This window comes from Erpetoichthys calabaricus, chromosome 5, assembly GCF_900747795.2.
Source record: "Erpetoichthys calabaricus chromosome 5, fErpCal1.3, whole genome shotgun sequence".
Classification (NCBI taxonomy): domain Eukaryota; kingdom Metazoa; phylum Chordata; class Cladistia; order Polypteriformes; family Polypteridae; genus Erpetoichthys; species Erpetoichthys calabaricus.
Window position 1 is genome coordinate 105902756 of NC_041398.2, and position 25483 is coordinate 105928238.

Here is a 25483-nt window from a genome sequence, read left to right on the forward strand (position 1 = left end):
GAGGTGGAGAGCACTTTGTGTTCCCCAAGTGTACTTTGTCAGTGATTTGGTGTTACAGTATTTTTGCCAGTTCACTTTTAGGATCTTGGCTGTGTATTCTGCCACTTCATAGCAGAAAAGCATGACTCTTTCTGACACAAGAGTTAGAGTGCTGAAATACTTTTCTTGAAGCATGGTTTCTTCTCCCAGATTTAGAGCACAGTCACTAGTCCAGAGATTCAGCTTGGAGGAGTAGACCTTAAAGCTAGTTCATGGTGTCCATCTGCCAGGCTTTACAAAAGCTCCCAGGGTGAAAGAAAATGCGTTCTTTCTACCAAAAGAAACAGAAGAGGATACATGCATCTAATTTTAAAGGAAGTGATAGCCTTTGCTGATTGGATCAAGGTCCCTTTTAGATTACAATGTGAAAAATGAATTGCTCTTTTAGGCACCTTATTGTCTTAAAGAGTTTCTGCAGGCATGTCAGCTCTTCTTTGATTAACACTTCATTTAAGATAAAACTCAGAAAGCAAACTAACCAAAAAACACAGTTTAACAACCTGAAGTGAATGCAGTTGGGGTTGGGGAAACTGACTTTCTGCATATAAGTCTGCATTATGTTCAACTGAAAGCCTAAAACAAACTGGCATTTCCCTCTTTGTCCTACAACTACCATGGCAAATATTAAAATAACCTCTCTAATATGTACTGTATAATCAATGCAACTGCACTTTGACAACAAGGTTAGACTGTCAGATTTTTATATGGAAGGAGGTTGCTCAATACTGCAATGACTTCTAAAGAAATAAATGTTAATGTAGGATTGTGTGATTTGTTGAATTGACTTCTTGGATTGCCACAGATACATCACCTGCATTACACCAAGGCTCAAAGATAATTATTAGCTAGTGCTGTTTAAACATTGATTTTGTTCTAAGTGTATCAGTATTTACAAACCCCCAAATCTATTTGACTTCAGCACACCTTAGTTTGTTAATATTTCTTTATATTTAAAACATACTATCCATTTTTGAGATGGCCTTGAACAAACTTGATCAGTTTCCTCAGTTCAGCTTATCATATCTATCACCTGTCAAACAACAATTACCTTGGTTATCAATTTTGTGCTGTAGAAAGAAATGCTTTGTGCCAAAATGGGGAGTAGCCCAGTCTTAAAGTCTTTAAAGTATAACTTGTTCCTATAATTTTAAAGAAACTTAAGGTTTATAAAAATTTGAATAGCTTAATCTGCCTTTACAGAACTCATTCCAGATCCAGAGCATATTATGTGGCTCACCGTGTTTTATTTGTTTCCTGTCCCCTTTTTCCTTAACACTAAAAATATGACAGGCATAATGATGAGCTGTTTCTAGCCCATTTCCATTCTTTCTTTTCTCCATAAGTTTTTTTCAGGTACTTTGAGTTTGTTACCAAATACCAAATGTGAGTGTATTAGGATAACTGGCAGATTGAAACTGTATGAAGAAATAAGTGACAATGTCACGCAGTGGGCTGGCATCCCATCCAAAATGAATTTCTCTTGTGCCCAATACTACTGGAATAGGTGCTGTTATATTTTTTCAGGCAGTTCACATTCTTGTTTTATGTCATTTTTGTTCATTTTTGTGGTTTTTATTTCTGTTACTATTACTTTTATTAATATCTTGGTTTATCCCCTGTGTCCGTGTTATGTTCCTTGTGTTTTGTGGGTGGTTCCCAAAGAGACAGGGCCACCTGTCCATCACCACAAGGGACCGCCATCAGCCCTATAAAAGCGGGAACAACTCACGCTCCCTTATGGTTTATTCAAATGCGTTTGGGATTTGGTGAGTGATTATTGTTATTGTGCTTTGTGATTTATTGGGAATTTTTACAATTGTTCCATACTTTTGAATATGCCTTGAATTTCATATTGGCACTGCTTTGGATTGCCTTTATTGTTTCAGGCAACACCTTTTGCTTCATTGTGGTCCACACAACTTACTTTTTGTTCAAGAGCATTTTTGTAATATTAAAATTATTCTTTATAAAGATCCTGTGTTTTTTGTGTTTGGTACTAGATGAGTGTTGATGGTTTCTCACTTTAGTGGGCATTTTTGGAATTCCTCAGGACTTTATGCTTGGGAACTCTCAAGTTTATAACAGGCTCAGCCCATCACTTTTAACTCAACAACTGCAATCGATGGAAACTTTTGTCCTTGGTTCTTACATTTTCTTACTTCCCCTTATTTCTCTTATCAAAAAAATCTCCTGATTTTCTTTGATAAATCTAACGTTCATCAACAGATTTAAATTAATTTTTTTCCTTGCTTTTCTCAACCAAGTGTTGTACATATGCCTTTTCATTACATCACTGAATTCCCAAACTTCTTAATGCTCATCATACTAAATCCAAAGCCCCAATGAATTTCCTCAAACCTTTCTGAGCTCCACTAGATTTTTTCTTGCACATCTCCAGATATCATCTACAACTAAACTCATCTCCTGATTTTTATTACATCCTTTCTCTTTAAAACTATATCATGCTCACTCTTCATCTACTTTGTCTACCCATCTTCCCTGGAAGAAAATCATGAACCTTCAACTACTTTTATATTTTTGAATTTCATCTTGTTTTTTACCAAAATACAGACATCTTTTCTTCTGTTATACAGCCCTCTATTTGTTTCCAGATTTTACAATTCTGCTCCTGACACTGTAATTGAGAACTCTTCTATTTTTGTCAAATTTACCTGTTGTTCATTAACACTATCTCACACATTTCACTTGCCACCAAGCTTACTGGCCTACAACATATCATAAATTGAGTTCTCACAAGCTACAGCATGACTAGCTTCTGGAACTTATATTTATTTGCTTAGCAGACACTTTGACTTACAAAAAGGACAACATAATTGAGTAAACTTCAGTCTGGGGGACAATTTAGGAAGAAGTGCTGCATGAAAAGGTTACAAAATTTATCACCACAACTTCCTATTTGTCAAAGGAACTTGAAACTTGCCCACTGAAAAAAATTGGCCATAGGCTATTAATGCTTTTTACCACTCTTTGTAGGTGTAAGGTTTAAAAAGACTGAATTTAAATCCTGATGTTAACTTTCCCATTATAACAACAGCTCACAGGCTCACAACGAGTTAAACTACTCTACCCTCAACAGATATGAATTCAGTTTGGTTGTATGTAAACCTTCTTTTCTGGTCTGCATGCAAAACTCTGTTTGTCACAAAATTAAAATCCAGTCAGGCAAGCCACTTCTTGTGGCTTGCCTACTATCTGAAATTCCATATATGGCATTTTCAGAAGTCCTTGCTTCTTAGGCCTACATAGGCACTGCATAGTTTTCTTCTCTTACTGTAATTTGAACCATTTTTTAACACATACTCACTCTAAACAGGGGTGTATAAAAGAGTTTGATTGTCAACTCTAGTTAAATGAGAATAATTCATTTAATGGACATAGAAACAAACACAAAATTTCAAAGATTTACTAGAATTATAAATATACTGTTAGAGATTTCTTTTTTCAAAAGTTTACTTTTAAGACTAAGACTTAGGATAGGCATTAAAATGTAAAAATAATCTGTAGATGTCCAAAGTCACCAGATTCTACCTCTGCTCTGACCTCTTCTAGTCCATCTTCATCAATAGAAAGAACCATGGTGACCAAGAAAAGGAGCTAGACATACATTTCTTTCCAGAGGTGCACTATATCCTCTTTGACAGAAGATCTAAGTTTTCTAACACCATCAGCAGCAAACATAGTTAAGGATGGCACCCCATCCTTTTTCATATCTCTGATTGTGGTTTTGTTTTTTTAGCATTTAATGTATACATATCCTTCTTTGTTCCCCATTGTACAGAACGACTTTATGCGTGGACCTTGGCGAGCGTCGTAGATCCAGCTGCTGGCCTAGGTGTGCATGCTGCGGCGTGTGCGTGCCTTTGTCTGCTGTGCGGGCTGCCTCCACAAAATTATTTTTAATGAGGGTCTTTTTTAATGGGATGCAATTGTGGGAAGCCAGCCCCCGGACACAGGCAGACAGACACCAGAATATCCAAAACACACACATTTTATTTTTAAACAGCACCACAATGCCTTCTTCACCAACTGTCTCTTTTCTTTCTCTCTCTCTCTCTGTCTTTGTTGCCTCTATTCCCCTCCTCACAAGCTCCGTCTCCTAACTCCCAATTCCGGCTCGTCTACTGGAGGGAGGCAACCCCTTTTATAATTATCCGGAAGGGCTCCAGGTGCTCTGTCCAATGACACTTCCTGGTGTGGCGGAAGTGTGAGATGAGCCCCTGGGAATTCTTCCGGCAGCACTTCCTGGTGTGGCAGAAGTGCTGCCATCCAGGGTTCCAGAAATTGATGTCCTCACACATGGATGAGCTTCCCAGCTCTGTTCTGGTGGCCCCCAAGCAGACCAGGGCAGCTGCCCTCTCGTGGCCCAGGGGAGGTATTGTCTCTCTCGTGGACTGTCCAGGCGTCCTGGCCGGGTAAGGTCCCCAGCCGTCTGCCACAATATATATATATATATATATATATATATATATATATATATATATATATATATATATATATATATATATATATATATATATATATACTAGCAAAATACCCACGCTTCGCAGCGGAGAAGTAGTGTGTTAAAGAGGTTATGTAAACATATATATATACATAAACATATATACATATATATACATATCTACATATACACATATCTACATATACATATACAGTAATCCCTCGCTATATCGTGCTTCGCCTTTCGCGGCTTCACTCCATCGCGGATTTTATATGTAAGCATATTTAAATATATATCGCGGATTTTTTGCTGGTTCGCGGATTTCTGCGGACAATGGGTCTTTTAATACATGCTTCCTCAGTTGGTTTGCCCAGTTGATTTCATACAAGGGACGCTATTGGTAGATGGCTGAGAATCTACCCAACTTACTTTTCTCTCTCTCTTGTGCTGACTTTCTCTGATCCTGACGTAGGGGGATTGAGCAGGGGGGCTGTTCGCACACCTAGACTATACGGACGCTCGTCTAAAAATGCTGAAAGATTATCTTCACGTTGCTACCTTCTGTGCAGCTGCTTCCTGAAGCGACATGCTGCACGGTGCTTCGCATACTTAAAAGCTCGAAGGGCACGTATTGATTTTTGATTGAAAAACAAACTCTGTCTCTCTCTCTCTCTCTCTCTCTCTCTCTCTTTCTCTGCTCCTGACGGAGGGGGTGTGAGCTGCCGCGTTCAACAGCTTTGTGCCGCGGTGCTTCGCATACTTAAAAGCCAAACAGCCCTATTGATTTGTTTGCTTTTCTCTGTCTTTCTGACAGGCTTTGCTCCTGACGCGCACTCCTTTGAAGACGAAGATATGTTTGCATTCTTTTAATTGTGAAACAGAACTGTCATCTCTGTCTTGTCATGGAGCACAGTTTAAACTTTTGAAAAAGAGACAAATGTTTGTTTGCAGTGTTTGAATAACGTTCCTGTCTCTCTACAACCTCCTGTGTTTCTGTGCAAATCTGTGACCCAAGCATGACAATATAAAAATAACCATATAAACATATGGTTTCTACTTCGCGGATTTTCTTATTTCGCGGGTGGCTCTGGAACGCAACCCCCACGATGGAGGAGGGATTACTGTATATACATATACACATCCACATATACATATGTAAATTTGTATATGTATATATATATATATATCTACATATATATATACATATAAATATAGACATACATAAATACATACATACATACATTCACATATATATATATATATATATATATTATATATATATATATATATATATATATATATATATATATATATATACTGTATATATACATATCTACTTATTGGCTCCTTTTTTTAGGATATAGCGGGTTGGATAATGGATGGATGGACATTTGTATGCATAGCCCTATTTGCCCATTTTCGTTTTTTTTCTGTCTTCAGTAATATTTCAGCAAACCCGGAGCTTGTCAGTTCAAATCCTGGTACTGACACCACTGTGTGACCCTGAGGAAGTCACTTCACCTGCCTGTGCTGCAAAAAACAAAAGTAATGTAACAAACTGTACCTCAGATGTTGCAAGTTGCTGGAATAAAGGCATAAGTAAAATAGATAAATATGTATTATACACAAAGGAAGTATTAATTTATTTTCAGTCAAGTCATCTGCAGCAAACCTTTATAAATGAGGGTTTCTCCTTTTTAGATAGTGCAAACTGTTTCTTCTTCATTGAGGTTTTCTCTTGGAGAGCTTTTCTCATTTCATTGAAAATTAAAGCAGCAGCTGCCAAAATATGTAGCTTTCTTATTAATTTTTCAACATTGTGTAAAATAACTTTATAAAGTAACATAAAAGGTTTAAATACTGGTTATCCTTTTACACTAAAATATTACTAAAGAGATACAAAAAAAGTAAAATGCATATGTTCTTTTTCTTTAAGGAGATTTAATATTACTGAAGAAAGAAAAAAAAAACTAAAACAGCCAAATGGGGCTATGCATACAAACTTAAAAGGTTTAAATAAAACAGAAATATACACTTTTATTTTTACTTGCTTAACTTGTGGAGGGTGTATCCTGTAGCAAAGCCCTAACTTTTTTTGTGAAAGCCCGTTTCAGTCAATAAGTGTTAAAAACAGGTGTAAAGATATTGACAATAAGCTACGCAAACCCACCAAGACATGGAATCGTTTAAATCAAGTATCATTACATCTTCCTTTCTTAAAGAGAAGTAAGGCATTACTTATAAGCTTACATATATATATATACACACATATATATATATGTATGTATGTCTATATATATATATATATATATATATATATATATATCTATATCTATATATATCTATATCTCTATATACATCTATATATATATATATATATATCTATATCTATAAATACATAAATATATATATATATATATATACATATCCATCCATCCATCCATCCATTTTCCAACCCGCTGAATCCGAACACAGGGACACGGGGGTGTGCTGGAGCCAATCCCAGCCAACACAGGGCACAAGGCAGGAACCAATCCTGGGCAGGGTGCCAACCCACCGCAGGACACACACAAACACACCCACACACCAAGCACACACTAGGGCCAATTTAGAATCGCCAATCCACCTAACCTGCATGTCTTTGGACTGTGGGAGGAAACCGGAGCGCCCGGAGGAAACCCACGCAGACACGGGAAGAACATGCAAACTCCACGCAGGGAGGACCCGGGAAGCGAACCCAGGTCCCCAGGTCTCCCAACTGCGAGGCAACAGCACTACCCACTGCGCCACCGTGCCGCCCATATATATATCTATATATCTATATCTAAATCCCCGCGAAGTACTGCTTTTAAATTTTTATTAAGAAGAAAAGCTTTTTAAATTGAGGGGAAAATATCCCAATAGCAATTTGTTAAGGATCTGTTTTTCTGTGAAGCAGCCTTAACACAGCTTTTCCGCTGTTTATAAACGAACGCCATATAAGGTCTTCCTTTTTCCTTGCTTCGCCAAGGAAGGAGCCTTTTTATTAAATCCAAGGGTTCTTCGCTTTTTTTTTTTGTTTGTTTATTACAATTGTTATAGTTCTGTTTGTATACGACGTTGTCAGTTCAGCACTCAGGTTGTAATATGACCAAGCTGTGCAAGCTTACTGTTAAGAATGCAACGTATAGTTGTACATGAGAAAAGCAATCTTGCCTCAAATCAATGGCAACCTTTTGTAGGTCTATGAACTTAATTTAAAGTTTAGGTTTACACGGTGCTTTCTTTCTGAAGTACCTGCACTCATGAATATGTCTGTATGCGTCAGTCGCTCAAATCCCCGCGCTTCGCACCGGCGAAGTACTGCTTTTAAATTTTTATTAAGAAGAAAAGAAAACCTTTTAAAATTGAGGGAAAATATACCAATAACAGTTTGTTAAGGATCTGTTTTTTTGTGAAGCTGCGTTCACTCGAGTGATCACTTCGAGATGACTTGCTGGCTAACCATAAGCGTTACCTGGTAGGTAACCACCCATACAATCAGATTGTGAATCAGACTACGAATGCCGTGAATGTAATTACCCCGATCTACATGCTGTCAAATAAACGAACCACACGCTGTGGCGCAATTTTAGGGGCTTCGCCTCTAGCGCTGACGTCCGAGGTTCGATTCCCGTAAGGGAGTGAAGTGAGTGGGTGGTTACCTACCAGGTAACACTTATGGTTGGCCAGCAAGTCAGGTAACATTAGCCACGGTGCCTTCAGTTGTGAGAAGCAGATCATAGAATGGATGAAAATAGTTTACTGTCAAATAATGCAAAGAGTACGCAACACGTCTTTCCCCCTTATTCTTGGCTCATCAGGCGTACACACTCACTGCACTCGCTTACGGTAATTGAACCTCGGACGTCAGCGCTAGAGGGGCTTCACAGCGGTGAAGTATTGCTTTTAAATTTTAATTAAGAAGAAAAGAAAACCTTTTTAAATTAAGTCTTAAAAAGAGGTGTAAAGATATTGACAATAAGCTACGCAAACCCACCAAGACATGCAATCGTTTAAATCAAGGCGCGAGTCGAAAAACACCATCCCATAATATTAGTTAACGATTAACACATTTCTATATGTATTGTTAGCATACAATACAACTGATAATATGTTGCGCTTATTTATCTGGTGTACTGACATTTTTGCGCGTTTAACAGCTGAAATCTAACGTGGTTTGTGCCCTTCAGAATGAAAAGAGTTTGCATTTACCTTTTAATAAAAGGCGAGCTTTTAAGCCTGAGAAATCACCCTGTAAATGCACACGTTTAATTGCACATGTGTTAATATGTATGCTTACACAGTATTAAAAGACACTCAACAATTACACAGTATTAAAAGACACTCAACAATTAACGTCATTTACCTTCGTTCCCGCGTTTGACTTGTGCTGTAAATCTCTTCCTCGTTTTCAGTTCACGTGATTACGTAGGAGGCGTAGGATGACGCAATACGTGACTCCGCCTCCTCCATTAGAGTATATGGACAAAAAACAGGTTCCAGTTATAACCATTACGTGTAGAATTTCGAAATGAAACCTGCCTAACTTTGTAAGTAAGCTGTAAGGAATGAGCCTGCCAAATTTCAGCCTTCTACCTACACGGGAAGTTGGAGAATTAGTGATGAGTGAGTCAGTAAAACAGGTTCCAGTTATGACCATTACGCGTAGAATTTCGAAATGAAACCTGCCTAACTTTTGTAAGTAAGCTGTAAGGAATGAGCCTGCCAAATTTCAGCCTTCTACCTACACGGGAAGTTGGAGAATTAGTGATGAGTCAGTCAGTCAGTCAGTCAGTGAGTCAGTGAGGGCTTTGCCTTTATTAGTATAGATATATATAGTATCCATCCATCCATCCATCCATTTTCCAACCCGCTGATCCGAACACAGGGTCTACAGCATATTTTCTGAACTCAGTTTAAATGGAGGATATACAAGTAATACAGTGGAACCTCGGTTTGCGAGCATACTGTAATTTGTTCCGGAAACGTGCTCATAGTCCAAAGCACTCGTATATCAAAGTGAATTTCCCCATAAGAAATAATGGAAACTCAGATGATTTTTTCCACAACCCAAAACTATTCATACAAAAATGATTAATACAAAATATAAAGTAAAAATACATAAAACAAATTAACCTGCACTTTACCTTTGAAAAGAATCATGGCTGGTGTGGGTGAGTTTCTAAACTCTTATGGGATTGCACCCAACGGGGCGACACGCGGACGAGCGTCCCAAAGCAATCGCAGTCTCCCAGCGCTGCAGCAGTTTGCCGTAAAAGCAAATCCGAAAAGATCTCGGACATGCTATAAGCGCTTGCCGTCGATGGGTGATACAAGGAACATTATAAATGCGCAGGGCCCTGCCTGACTGCTGTGTCTGTGTATATGAGAGTGGCAGATCCCGCTACAATAAATAACCACGCTGTTGCTGTTTCAAGCTGAATAAAGCAGTGTTGCTAAAGTACTGAGACTCAGCTTCGTGTTTTTGGGTGCAAGACGGGGACTCAGACGTCACAGCACACATGCACGCGTGAGTGCACACACACACAAGCGCGCACATGCATACACACATACACACACACGCGCGCACACACACAGTCACAATGCTAATGCTGCAGTAAACAGTATACGTTCGTACGGATGTTGACTATATGAGTTGAGGCACACCGACTCAGACGGAGAGTAGGAGAGACGATTGCCCACAATCCCGCAGCGAGAGAGAGAGAAAAACCATCAGCTCAGTTGTGATCACATGTCACTCAGCAGACAAAGCGTATAGCCTATATACTACTCGTACTGCAAGACCTCGCTCGTTTATCAAGTCAAAATTTATTGAAAATTTTTGCTCGTCTTGCAAAACACTTGTAAACCAAGTTCCTCACAAACCGAGGTTCCACTGTAATCTCATTTCACTGCATACAAATGACAATAAACTTGAGCATTAACAAAGCCAGACAGTTTGATCAATTCCTTGTCTTTAACTGGTTCTATTAGTTTTACTGTTAGGTCAAAATGTGCACTAAATTTCATGACTGATGAACCAACAAAGAGGTTTTTACAATCATACATTTGATCCAGATTCAGTCATCCCGCTATCCTCATTATTTTTTGAATAAATAGTTTTGTAGTTATTGCTACACTCAGTTTGCTTTACTGGAGTGATTTGAATCAATTCTGTTCTGTTTTGTCATCATATTAGAATAATTGATAATTCTCTGTAAAAATGACATTGCCTCTGTTCAGGTTTTGTCAGCTTATTCATTGCATTGACAAAATTGATGATTTAGTGCTGCCAGTTTATTTCACAAAATAACTAGTTAATTAGAGAACTTGTTCTTAACTGTTGATCACAGTTAGTCACACTTTATAATAAACCATTATCAGACCTGCTTAATCTAATTCAGGGTCACAGAGGCTGGAGCCTATTCCAGTAGCAGTGGTCACAGTCTATCATAGGACTCAATTATGCACACACACATATTCACATGGGGGAAAAATTTGGAATCACTAATTGACCTAACGAACACATCCTTGGAGATGTGAGATGGAAGGAAAACCTGAGAATGCCCAGGAGAAATGACAAAGCAAGTACAGTATGTGCAAACACCACATGAACAGCAACATGGTGCAATATTTGAATCAATATCACTGGATCTGTGAGGTGACAACACTACCCTCTGCTTCACCATGCCACACTAATTGGAGTTTAAATTTGCTCAAATTATGCCCCAATGTAAAACATAGTTACTTACAAAATAATTCAACATTTTTATAGGTCAAGTGAAAGTAAACAAAACCAAAAACATATCTTATATTAAATAATTGTTTATTTGAATATGCAGTCTTTTATGCAATGTAACAATCTGGAAATTTCATAATCATTTATCAAACTAGTAGCATTTGCTACTTTCTCTTGGGAATCTGTAAAGAATCTAAAATATTTCTTTAGTGATAACTAGGCAGTGCATGTATTGTATCTTAACTTTAGATGAAAGCATACCTTAAAAAGATCAAGCTGGATAAAAAATGAAAAACTGAATGCAATTTTATGCGGAAGCAATGCAGCTTGAAAATTTTAATAATTAACATAATATACATTCTCAGGAACCAGTCCTTAACAGGGCATTAGTCTGTTGAAAGAGTCACTTATTCACATAGGACCACTGGAATTTCCAGTTATCTGGATCTGTACTTAAAAAATTAACATACTTAACACAGATTCTCTGGAATAAATACTCATCAACATGTGGTGCCTGAATGCAAATGGAAAGACAGCACATGTGCAGGTATTCTCCATTATTCTGCCCTGCAGTTCCTGGAAGTAACTTGCTGATATGCAAAGTGGGTCTTTTTAATTCACTCAGAATTGTTGATATAAGACAGCACTTGCATCAGGGATAAATGGCTACAGGCAAAAAGACCTTAGCTGGGGAAACAAGGTAGTTTGCTCGTTTGTGGGTGAGGTGAGTGAAGACCGGAAGCAAAAGGAATGGAAGGATGAGGAGCTCTTTTTAGAGATCTGGCTTGTTTAAGGGCTTCTGAAATCACAGTGTTGCAGAGGAAACGCTTTAAGGAGTCCTATCCTGGTGTTCTTGTTTCAAGAGAAAAGCTGCACAAACAGCCAGGAGTGAATCTAAAATGTGGCTTAAAGCTACTTTACAGTGGAGGGCAGATTAGTTCTAAAGTTGGCAAGAGGAGGCCAAAGTCCAAAGAGTGAGTTGTAAATGAAGGGAGAGACTGTACTAATGTAAGAGGTGGGCACTAGGTTGGACAGGTGCTTAACAACCTTGAAGTCATGCCAAAAATGGCAACACTGTTTATATCATACTTCTATTCATACTTCTATTTCAGTTATAGTAGTAGTGATACAAAAATATATATATGCATGCATGTATGTATTTAAAAATGTTAGAAACAGATGTTGACTTTTAAGAAAATGTGATGACATTTAAATTAAAGTAAAATCATTAGACAAATTAAACAACATTAATGGTTTTTTATTTATATTTAATTTAATTATTGTTTTGTAAACAGACCAGGAACAATGTTTAGGCAAAAGAGCTGTGAGTGTAATGCACCACTTTTCCTTTGACATACCCTTACCCATAATAGATTACATGCTTCCCGATTGAGCCTTAAAATACTAAAGCTAACAACTGTCACCATATCACACTATAAATGTATCCAAAACAAAAAATTATTCTTGTTCTGTTTGTGTCTGAGGAGTCTTCTTTCAATAGCAAATAATCAAATTGTTACTTAATTATAGAGGAGCCAGCAAGCTACCCAGGACACAGCCTCAGCTGGCATTTTTGTATCCTACTCTTACATAGCAAACAAACAATTCGTTAAATGTGTTTATTACATTCTGAACACATACTGTATATATAAGTAAACAACTTCAGAAAATCCTTCTGGATCTTTCAAAATGTAAGGACATGAAGGGTGGTATGTATGTGATAATTTCAGTGTTTCTACACATCCTAAAAGTTTTTCAAAGCAGACAGAGAAAATGAATGTTCACTCTTTTTGTGCTACTGTAACTAACTAACAGGAACTAACAATAAACTGACAGTGCTCCACCACCTAGCAATTCCTCTAATCTAGCATGCTGGGTAAAATACATTTACACTTACCATCCATCCATCATCCAACCCGCTCTATCCTAACTACAGGATCACGGGGGTCTGCTGGAGCCAATCCCTGTCAACACAGGGCGCGAGGCAGGAAACAAATCCCGGGCAGGGCACCAGCCCACCGCAGGGCACACACACACACACACACCAAGCACACACTAGGGACAATTTAGAATCGCCAATGCCTAACCTGCATGTCTTTGGACTGTGGGAGGAAACCAGAGCAGCCGGAGGAAACCCACGCAGACACGGGGAGAACATGCAAACTCCACGCAGGGAGGACCCGGGAAGCGAACCCAGGTCTCCCAACTGCAAGGGAGCAGCGCTACGCACTACACCACTGTGACCTACACTTACCTATACATTTTTATATTATGACATCTAAAAATAATCAAAAATTATTTTTTGATTAAAGAGATTGTTGTATTCCCTTTTTTGTGAAAGTGATGGCAAGGACACAATTACAAAGTCATAAATATAAGATACAATATAAGATATTCTTACATCCTACACTTTCCTTTGAGTATTAGGAATATGTTTTGTGATAATGACACAACACAGGCCTTCAATATGATACTGAATTGCTCAGCTGTATTAAGTTCAGTCCAATAAAATATGTACAGATGGATAAAAAATGTGTTCTTAAGAAGTCTGAATTTTCCTGAGGTCCATAAGGAAAAAGAAATAAAAAAAATCTTTACTAATTCAAAAATGGAAAGCGCCTATCAAGTTCTTCATTTTCCTTGCAGCTAATATATACATAATCAGTTTCATAGGATAAAATGGTTTTGATGGACTGAGAAATGTACAGTGATCATTTTGTTAAACAAGAAAAGTATTACTAAAGAAGGCATACAAAGGATTCAGAAAGCCTACTGACCCCTTTACATTTTGTACACTATATTGTGTTGTAGATGTAATTTTAAATGGATACATTTACAGATTTGCTTATCAATTTACATGCATTTATCCAAATTGGAAAAGTAAAAATGTTTCACAATTTTTGCAAATTTATAAAAAATAAAAAACTAAAGTGTTTCATCCATACAAGTATACAGGCCATTAATTGAGTACTTTGTAAACCCCCTTTGGCAGTAATTACTGCTTTAAGTCTTCTTGGGTAAGTCTCTACAAGCTTTACACAGCTGGATTATGGACAGTTTGTCCCATTCTCCCTGGCAGATCCCCTCGACTTTGTTAGACTGAAGTGTCTGTATCTATGATCTGTGGTCTATGATCTCATCAGGTGTCTATCATCTACAGATGATCTATGGGGCTTAAGTTTAAATTTGGCTGGGACCACTCAAAGACATTTACAGATTGTTCCAAAGCCACTCCAGCACTGCCTTGACTGTATATTTTGGGTCATTGTTGTGCTGAAAGGTGAACAGTTCTTCAAAGACCTCTCTGTATTTCACTGCCTTCATGTTTTCTTTAATTCTGGTCAGTCCCCCTGTCCCTGTCGCTAGAAACCATACCCTTTTACACCACTATGCTTACACCACTACGCTTCATTGTAGGGATGGCATTAGGTAGGTGATGAGCAGTGTCTGGTCTTTGCCAGACATAGTGCTTGGAGCTCTGTCCAAGGAGTTCCATTTTGTTTTATCAGACCAAACAATCTTTTTCCTCATGTTCCAAACTGTCAAATGTCTTTTACTCAAGACTGGCTTTTGTCTAGCCACTCTATCCTAAGTGCCCAGAGTACTACTGAGATTGCTGTCCATTTGGCAGGTTCTCCCATCACAGCAGAGGACACCTCAGGCTCTGTAAGAGTGACCGATTGGATTCTTAGGCACCTCTCTGGCCAAGGCTTTTCTTGCCCAGCTAGTCGGTTTGACCAGATGGCCAACTCTAGGAAGAATCCTGGTGGTTCCAAACTTATTCTGCTTTACAGATGTTGAGGCCTTTCTAAACAATGTCCACAGGTAAATTCCAATGACACTCTAGACCAGGGGTCTCCAACACGTCGCTTGCGAGCTACAACCCCTTTCCAAGTAGCTCACCAAAGGGTTAATGAATCCTACATAAATTTTAAAACTTGATTAGTCAAATTAGGAGTGGGCGATCTTTCCAAGAAATCATATCACGATCCACAATCTGAATTGCAATCTATCTTTTCAATGTGGCATACATTTAAGAGAATATCCAGACTCAGACTCATCAAGACCTAAGTAACACTTTATTTTAAATATTAAACAAAGTTGAAATCAATTGTTGTCTCGTTTGCTAGCTAAGCAGAGTTAAGGTACACGCCCCGAAGCTGGCGAGTGAGTGAGGAGAGAACTGGGTTGAAATAAGCTATGAGAATAAATGTTAGAAAACATGAGTAGCTCTCGGCCATTTTCATTTTGTAAAAGTAGCTCTCAGGGGAAAAAACGTTGGAAACCCTTGCTATAGACACATCCCATGGATAATTACAAAACAGATGCTCTTGACCACAATTTGGAGTGCCACAGCAAATGGTATGAATAAATTGTACAAATGAGAAATCTGGGTTTTTGATTTTTAATAAATTGCCAAACCTTTCTGAAAACGTTTTCACTTTGTCATTATATCTTACTGAGGGTAGATTGATGGGCAAAATTTGCAGATGTATCCATTTAAAATTAAATCTACAACATAATAAAGTGCAGAAAGTGAAGGGGTCTAAATACTTTCTAAATCTACTGTATATCTAACTTTCAGATTTAATAGCTGATTTTAAAATAAGTAAATGCAGTAAGTGAAACATTTGTAGATAAATGTTTTGTTTGAAAGATGACATACTGAAATCACCTGATAATGTACATTTCTGAAGCAAAGAAATGCAAGTTAAAAGTATAGTTTAATATATTTTCAAAAGAAAAAAAGCCTTTTTACAAAGAAAAACACTTCCAAAAATTCCAAATGGACAGATTAGGCCCTAAATTGTCATACACTTACTGCTTTACATTCATAGCAAATGAAGTCAGCTCTATGTCATAGAAGAGCTGGGCTCATATTCCTCTGTATTGAAAAGGAATTTCTGAAGTAAGATTTATAGGAGGCAATAGTTAGAATTATTGCCTAACAGCTCCAGGGACATTGCATTTAAATGCCAAGTGGTGAAGTGTCCCGACATTTCTTTACAGCCCTAAGATGTGTGTTAGTTTGATTACAGAATGTAAGTTGACCCAGTGTGAATGACGGACACATATTCATAGTTTGTTCCCAAACTGTACTTATTGCTGTCAGAACAGACTATTCCTCCCTGGCACCCCATAAGCAGTTATATAAAAAAGAGTGATTAAGTAAAATCTAAGAAGTGCTTTATTCAGGCACAAAGGTAGAAACCATGTATACAAGTCTGATCAGAAGCATACTTTGCATTTATTGCACCTATGGTTTTATTTATCTTGTCATCTATAAATCCATTGGTATAAACCTCTTATTAGGTTCAGGGTCACAAGGAGTGTAAATGTTTTGAAGTTGAACAATGAAAAAGAGAAACACTGCAGAATTTACTAAATCTTTCCTAAACAAAAAACAAAAACTAAAGAGTATGTTGAAAGAATAGATGTAACTGGATATTGAACTGTTCACGGTTATATGCAAGTTCAGGAAACAATACTGTTGTTTAGGTACAGGTACAATTGAGAAGAGAGAGGTGAAGCGATATGCTCATGGCCACACAATGAATCAGACGTGGGCTTTCAACTAGCAGCCTTGCAATTTAAAACGCCACTGTGCCGCACTGTCTTCCCACTTACTCATTTATCAGTTTCCGTTTAACGGTGTTGTTACACTACTTTTTTTACTTTGTGTGTGTGTGTGATGAAAGCTAGTTAGAAAAGTAGCACATTTTTTTTAGTATTTCATTTTCGATGCATGTTCAGCTTCTTTCTTGACTTTGTGGTATAGCTTCTTTATATTGCTTTCAGCTTGTACTCGTTGTGAAAGACTCTGTTAGGTGAAAACAATCTCTAAGACCTTGAAGTGTACCGAAAAAAAGAGTGTAGCCTCGAATAAACTAAAAAATGTTAAAACGCATGCTTTTTCTCCCAACAATATAAAATCCTTAAAATATTTAGAAAGTTAACTTTGATCAACAGTTCCCTGATCTAAATCGTATTTATTTTCATTAGACCGATTTCCACACTCCCTTTAAGGCGCTATACATGTATGATGTGATGTGACAGGTGGTCGGGGCCGCGCTCCCTGACGTCACTCCTTTCACGACAGCTCTTACCTGGCGCGCACGATGTTTCGGCTGGGACCCGTAGAGGCTCGCCCATCTCGGATTCTTAGCGTCCTTTAACTCCCGGTAGCTGCAGCCACTGCTTACTTCGCTTTGCTTTTGTATGGTTTCCTCTTCCTAACTGCGGCTTGTCTGTTCTGCCTGATTGACTAAAGCATCGTTGCTTCGGACGGAGCTCCCAGAAGCGCGTCACACATGACTGTTCTCTCTGGCTATCACGCCTAGCAACTGCGCCGCTGCGGCACTGGCCGCGCTTCACGTGGGGTGCTGTTTTGTAATGGCAACACAGTCAAAGGTGCGCTGTCCCGGTGGAGGCGAGGCCAGGAGGGTGCGGCTGAGCGTTAGCGGCTCTAACAGGTGCAACAGCTCCGTGAGTCACGGCACAACGACATTTATGTCAACGAAGAATGTTAAGGGGCATCTGAATAGAAAGAAACCATCATGATAAAATGTGTCAGGTGTACAGACTGCTATAGGCGGCACACGAATTGCAAAAGAAAGAGTTTTAAAAAGATTGACACAGGACGATAAAAAAACTTTACTTCTTGTTTCCCATTACTCTTTCAAATGCCTGTTTCAGTTGGTAAGTCCTTGCCCTATCGTAGGCCTACCACCAGACTCAAATCTCACTAATGGTCTGTCAGTCATGTAAAACTGTAACAATTCCATTATAAGGCTGCACCCAGATCAGTGCTTAGAATTACATTTGGGTTAAGGGCACTCAGGGCAGTTGTGAAGTTGTTACCTCACAGTGAAAGAATGTGCATACTTGGGCAGCTTTTGGAAGGCAGTGATCTACAATGAGTCACTGAGTTAGTGTAGGAAGTTCCTATGTACCCCAAGAGGGATGCCACTCCTGCTGCCGTTTGGTCTGACAGAAATGTAATCATCATTTAGTTATCCATTGTCCAACCCGCTGAATCCGAACACAGGGTCACGGGAGTCTGCTGGAGCCAATCCCAGCCAACACAGGGCACAAGGCAGGAACTAATCCCGGGCAGGGTGCCAACCTACTGCAGTCATTTAGTTATCTATACCCTCAATTTGAATCAAATGTCCTCCTCTTTTAATATTCCAGATGGATATTCTATGCTTCATCCCTTGCCGCATTAACCTGTCTCAGGCGGTTTTTCCCAAGTATTTAATTCTGTCAAAAGCCCTGCAAAGATAATGTCCACCTCCACTTGTTTGTCTCTTCCTTTTTTTTACTGGTATACAGGAGGACTTTCCATTTCCTAGTGTGTATCATCTCTCTGACCTTTGGTCATTTCAACCCCTGTCTTGTTCTGCTAGCTTCCAGTTGTGCTACTTCATTATACAGTGTATATATTATATAGAAATGAACCATCTTGTGTGATGTTCATTCTGGATAATGTTATTTAAAAGAAAAACCTGTTCCATGGGTCCGTATTAATCCATGTTTCTGCACCTTTTCTGTGCAGCCTGAGCTCTTCTTTTCCATTCCTCTGGTGCACAGTAGTTTGCTGAACAAATCTGAAGCTACTTGATCTTTCCTAAATATCAAGATTTGACTTGATAGGTCTGCGGTGGGTTGGCACCCTGCCCAGGATTGTTTCCTGCCTTGTGCCCTGTGTTGGCTGGGATTGGCTCCAGCAGACCCCCGTGACCCTGTGTTTGGATTCAGCGGGTTGGGAAATGGATGGATGGTTGGATGGACTTGATAGGTGTCTTCTGTTACACATTACCAAGTTATAAACTTCCAGCCTTATGACTGGACTAGAAATGTGAGTATTTATTTTTATTGCAGCGCGCTTTAAGGACTACACACGCTTACTAGCAAGGGTTGAATAAGACTTTAGATTATGGTGAAAGTGTTCATTCTACTAAAGTGAATAGACAGTTGGAAGGTGTAGCCCTTGCATAGGGTGACTGATTTTGAACTGAGATTGTGCCTTAACATCAATTTTTAATTGAAAAATAATCATTTTAACTCTTTGCTCTGGATTAATTTAGGTACTGTGCCTCTGGCTACTTTGGTTGGCCCTGCATTCACTAGTGCTGTCATTGAAGAAGGGCATTCAGGTTCTTACTGTTTTCAATTTTTTTCTTATGTGATTTCTACTGTGCCTTGTAATGGCCTGAAGGCCACACTTTACCTGGTATAGTGTCTTTCATATTGAGTAATAACAAAAAGATGTTTTTTTGGTGGAGCATCATGCAGCCCTTTTTTTTTTTTCTTTCTTCCAAGAATCCTACAATATACTGGGTGGAACCCCCAAACGTTTTTTTCCTGTGTTTGTCTCTCTTTAAAAGTATTAATGGAGCAGGTGAGGGTATACTATGTTTAAAGGGTAAGTTTGGTATTTTTTCATGTCCAAGTTATTTCTTCAGTCATGGTATATATGTTATATATTAATTTGACACATAAAACTGTTTTCTAAAGTGAAGCATATTTTATAAATTTAAAAAAATTACTGGACCACTCTTGCAGTTTATAGTGGAGCTTACGGTTACTAGGGTCCAGTTGTGAAAAAAAGTCGTAAAGATTTCCCAAATATGTCCACTCTGAAGTAGCAAAGGTTTCAATTTAGGAAAATGTACCTTCCACATTTCTGAGTCATTCTTGTGACAACAAAAGTAAACTGGTAAAAATCAGTTTTATCATAGATTCTTGGTACTATTTTCTCAAGGTAAAGATACATCTCTTGCTCACTTGACTGCTCCAAGCTTGTACCTTGGGAGGAGGTACAACACCCCCAGTTTGCCAAGCTATTTTCTACTTATTATCCTACTTTTGTCCCTCAATTCTGTTTCTTCAACAGTTATGTTCTGCCATGGCATGCTACAACAGACAGCTGCGCACTCAATTCATATGATTATTTTTCATAAATAATGCCTAGTTTTTGTCAGTTGCATTTTGTGGTTTTATTTTATATAGACATCAGATTGAGATTCATGCCAAGTGGCAGCATAGTCAAACAAGAACATATGAATTTAATTGTAGTTTGTACAAATCACAATACATTTGAACTGAACTGACTATAGTATGTGCCCTGTGGTGGGCTGGCACCCTGCCCGGGGTTTTTTCCTGCCTTGCGCCCTGTGCTGGCTGGGATTGGCTCCAGCAGACCCCCGTGACCCTGTGATAGGATATAGCAGGTTGGAAAATGACTGATTGACTGATTAAAGTATTTTTTATAAGCACCTTAGATATTTGAAAGATCCAAGCCACTTGCATGTTGCAGTCTCCGTGGCATGTGCATGCACAATAACAAAAATACTCAAAAAATGAAAAAGGCAGAGTGTACAGTAGAGCTGATTGAAGTGCCAGATTATCAAATTTTTTAATGCATGATGAATTGCTCTTGCTGAGGATATGGTAATAAAAGAACGGAGGTAATTTTTGGGTGAGTAAACTTACTGACACCCTCTGATATCAATCAATCTGTTTGGGGAACATGCAGACTCTATGTAGAACCTGCCATTGTGGGGCAGGAATGACAGCTCTGCACTACCACTCTGCCTATGTGAAAACACCTGCATTCAACTTACTAAACTTCAACCTGATTATACTTAGGTGAGTTGACATTTCTACATCGGCCCATGTGTGTGTGTGTTTGCACTGTGATGGGCTGGCGCCCTGTCCAGGGTTTGTTCCTACCTTGGGACTGGTACAGCTGTCCCATGACTCTGCCCTAAATAAGGAGGTTAGGAAGAAGGATGAATGTTTGCCAATATTGTCTGTTCAGTTCTTGTTACTTGGTTGCATACTATGCACATGGTCAATATTTTCTTTCACCAGAGCACATGCATGCATTATCAATCAAGTGGCAGCAGACAATGACTTTGCAAAATAATGAAATAAGTTTATGTATATGTCATTTTGTAACCCGCTTAATCCAGACTAGGGTCGCAGGGGACTGGAGCCTATCCCACCTAGCGTAGACCAACAAGGCAAGAACTAACCTTAGACAGGGCACCAGTCCATCGCAGGCTGAACACACACACGAACTAGGGCCACTTTAGTGTTGCAATTCACCATACAGTGAAAGAGTATAAGCGACTGATAAGTGTGACCTTTTTCAGTTATTATTTTCTAGTTTTCTACAGAACAGAGACAGCATTTCATATCTGGGCACCAACATTCAATAATGTTAATAATCTTACTTATCAACATGGACATGTTATTTTGCAATAAGTGTGCAATTTCTAGACAGGGATCAATGCTTGATAACGTTTTTACCTTGAAAAATAGACATATTCATTATGTTTCAGGGCTTTTTTTCCCACAATGGGACCCGGTTCCCATTATAAGAAAGAGCAAGGTAGTTATCCTTTAAAATTTATAAAATATGTTTAACTTTAGAATGCAATATCATGTGGCAAATTAATATATACCATGATTATGAAAAAAGATTTTGACTTAAAATATACTGAACTCATCCTTTAAATACTCTCATACAAACCTAAGCTGGTAAGCTTGTAAACCTAAGAGGCAAAAACATAGTTAAAATATTAACGATAAGTCAAAAACATATTGACTCCTAAAAGAGTAAAGCACTTGACGTGGAGCAAGACAGTCTTTGAGAATCTGTCAGCCCCTTTATCTGTAAATAATAATGCAGAGCAGAGCCTCCTTCCAAAGGTCTTTATGTAGACTCCACTCTTAATTTAAATAGGCAGATGGATGGCATTTTCAGGAGTGTCAGAGATGAGCAGAAAAAGAGTAGTGTAAGTTGAAGTATGGTTCTGTTACCCAGGTTTCTTTTAAAACAATTATCAATATACTAACCAAAATCATTACTCAAAACCAAACAAGAATTTTAAAACTTTTAAACTCTTCCCTATATTCTTACAAAGTCTGGCCATCTGCTATTCTTTTGTTTGGCCTTGTATTTTGTTCCGCTTTGCCTTGTAAAACAATTTGTTAGAGTAAAAATCAAGAAATGAGCTGCATAAAATTGGCCATTGATGTGGTAGGTAAAAGAGCTTCAGTCTGCTTTGCATTAATCCAAGCTGGGAGCCTTCTCAGCACAAGAACAACAAAGACTCTATTAACACAGAGCAGAAGAAATATGTAGGAAACTATCATGTGGCACATAACCCAAAAACTGTGTCCAGTAGTAGTATCAGTAGAGAACAAAACCATGCTATAATATCCAAAAAACGAGAGAGAGAAACAATGCTGGAAAAAATACATTCCCAGTACCTCCAGGGTGTCACAAAACTACTTCCTTGTGCCTCAAGTCAGAGAAGCTACATTTATATTTAGTTGTAACTGGGGCCCTAATGAAGGCCTCTGGCCAGATCACAAAACGTCTTCTGGACACTAAGTGGCAGCTGGTGGGGCAGAAGGAAGTTACACTGACCTATTTAACTAACAGAAAGACAGAGCCAGGAAGAGTACCCTTTCCTTTAAAGCGTAGACATGTAAAGGTGTCAGATGTCAGGTTTCTGTGGTGTAGTTCCCCAATATTTTGTAGAGCCTTCTGTGTCACTCAGGAAAGTGATCACCTTCTTTTCAGGGATTGAAGCTCAGGTGTGTTTCTAAATCCAGTTAAAAGAAAGAACAAATCAGCTTTATGGCATTAATGAAGAGTTCCAGGCTATCAAAGTCAGAAAGACGTTACAGTTTAGTAAGTGAGAAACTGAAGAGTATAAGGAGTAGGCAAAATGTAATATAACACCCAGTTGGTTAAGCTGAGACATGGCTGCTAGGCATTCATCATTTTGTCATTGTCAATGGTTTTCTGTCACTCCCCAATTGCCCCCCCCCCCCCCACTTTGTGCCTATTGTTATTTAATAAATATGCTTTCAATTCTTAGAAGTACTTGTCTGTTTATGTCACTGACACACTTGAAGGGCAAGCTGCAGTCACACCCTGTGACAAACATTTCAGTAATTTACTACCATTCTATTCGAATCATGTTTAATGCTTTGGGTATTTCTGTTAAGCAGAATGTACAGAGTACATTTATCTTTTGTATAGGTTCTTGATTCAAAAGTGTTGAGGAATTTTAGTTATAGCTGTAGCTCCTTAAAAGTCTTATCAAGTTGAAGAAGTGTTCTAATGTTTATCTATTCATCTCTTATAAATCTTGCATAATTCAGATTGCCCATCAGTAGCATAAGGCTTAAGACACGAGCAAACCACAGACAGGGAGCCAGTCCATTCTTAGGTAAACTCATTTAGGCACAGACCCATACCTGCTCATATTGGATCAATGTAGAGCCTCCAGTAAATCTAAGTTGTATGTTGTGAGGAAGTGGAAAGAAAACAAATACAAAGAGAACAGTCTGTGTAGACCATTTACAGGGATTGTCCAGGACTCTGGGTCTATGGAATTTGAGCCCTCTTGACCATGATGTTCTTGATGGATGGGTTTTATTCTAAGATTTAAATTTGTAATAGGGGATTGTCATCTTCATTGAATAAAAAGCATTGAGACTCAAAATCTGATTTTTTTTATACAAACTGCATGTCCTACAATTTTCAAACATGAAGAATCAAACATTTTCAACTGCCTGCGTGGCACCCTTGCCTTCTTTGAAAGGCTTTTATAGAAACTGTCAAAAACACAATCTTTTGGATTGTTTTTGCTAATGCTCTAGGGTCTCATTTATAAATGTATAAAGCTTTTAACCTTCCCTCTCATCTACTAAGTTAAGGTTAACATCCTTTAGCTGAGTAATGGGAGCATCTAGTGAGCTTGCATATTACAAGAAAATTGCTGTCATTAGTGTTTCTCAGAGCAGTAAAGAATTTGTATGCAAGGTGTGAAATAAAGGGGATCCGAGGGACTTAGAGATCCCGTAATTAACCAAGTGGACCCTCAAAAAGCCTAGAAATCAAAATTGTGGGGAGCCTCTGAAAAAAATCGGGTGTGGTCTCCCCTAGACTTTCTCATATACTCAGATATGGGGATAGATATTTGAGGAGTAAACCCAAACACAATGATTATATTTTTATATTATGTACATTACAGAAGCATCAACAACAAATCAAATCAAATTAATAATATGTTGAACAATTATTAAAAAAGTAAAGTTGAATAAATCAGACTCTGTAGCTGCATGAATAAAAGGTAAAGTACCACTTCTGGTTAGCAGAAATAGCCCAAAAGTTGATAGATATCTACGTTTTGTACCTAATACTTGTATACAAAATTTGGTTGACCTAAGTGAAAGCGTACTCAAGATATCGTGTTTACATACACACACACATAATTCCAAAAATGGTATTTTCGGACTCAGGGAGGTCTAAAATGTTGAGATTCTTTTGGACGATTACAATACTTTCCCTATACTTTGTATACAAGAAAGCCAGGGTGGTCTAAAACATCGAGATTAATCAAAATTTTGACATCAAATCTTTGGATGATTACAATACTTTCCCTATACTTTGTATACGAGAAAGTAAAAAAAATAAATAAATAAAGTGTTATAATGTTATAAATCACTCACTATCAATTACATTGTTTGCAAGAAAATTTTGTAGCACCATGCAGAAAGCCCTTCCTAGAGAAGACTGGAAGACTGTGGTCAGTGAGCAATTCATGGGCTGGATGGGGCTGCACTCTGTCCAGCAAGGAAAGGGAGCATATCTTTAAAATCAGAAAAATGGTGAAAGACATTCATAATGTAGTAGTAGGCATCTGTCCATCTCAGAAAATGATGGTTGCACTGTCTGTCTTAGTGCTATTGAGTACAACATCTGGAGTGGCTCAGCAATCTGATCCTTGCATGGAAGTCCCTTCCACAGGTACTGCATGTGAAGTTGGATATTGAAACTGGAGCCTGACTTTGTTGTCTCTGCCTCCTGGGTTGTCTTCTGTCTTCTAGCTGTTGATTGTGCCTTTCTTCGCCTGTCTTGATTCCTTTTTGAATGACCTAGTGCCAGCCACATCAGTTGCCTACATGCTGTTCTCAGTTCTCTGGGTCGATGACTGTCAGTTTTAAGTTACGCTTGCAGATGTTTTTATACCGCAGTGCTGGCCGGCCCACTGGGCAATATCCTGTGGCCAGCTCACCATACATGACATCCTTGGGAATCTGACCATCTGGCATTTGATGTACATGTCCCAGCCAGCACAGTTGTCTCTGACTAAGGAGAAAATGCATGGTCAGTGAATTGGCTTGCTCCA

The 25483-nt window shown here is 38.5% G+C and overlaps 1 protein-coding gene across 1 annotated transcript in view; it reads right to left on the reverse strand.

The window, feature by feature from the left end:
- LOC114651865 (magnesium transporter NIPA3-like) overlaps window positions 1–17658 on the reverse strand; it is a 33789-nt gene extending 16131 nt beyond the window's left edge. Inside the window, exon 1 of the mRNA XM_028801909.2 lies at window positions 17369–17658. Within this exon, the coding sequence (XP_028657742.1) occupies window positions 17369–17414 (46 nt within the window). The 5' untranslated portion in view covers window positions 17415–17658. The remainder of the gene's footprint in view (window positions 1–17368) is intronic.
- Between the last annotated feature and the right edge of the window lie 7825 nt (window positions 17659–25483).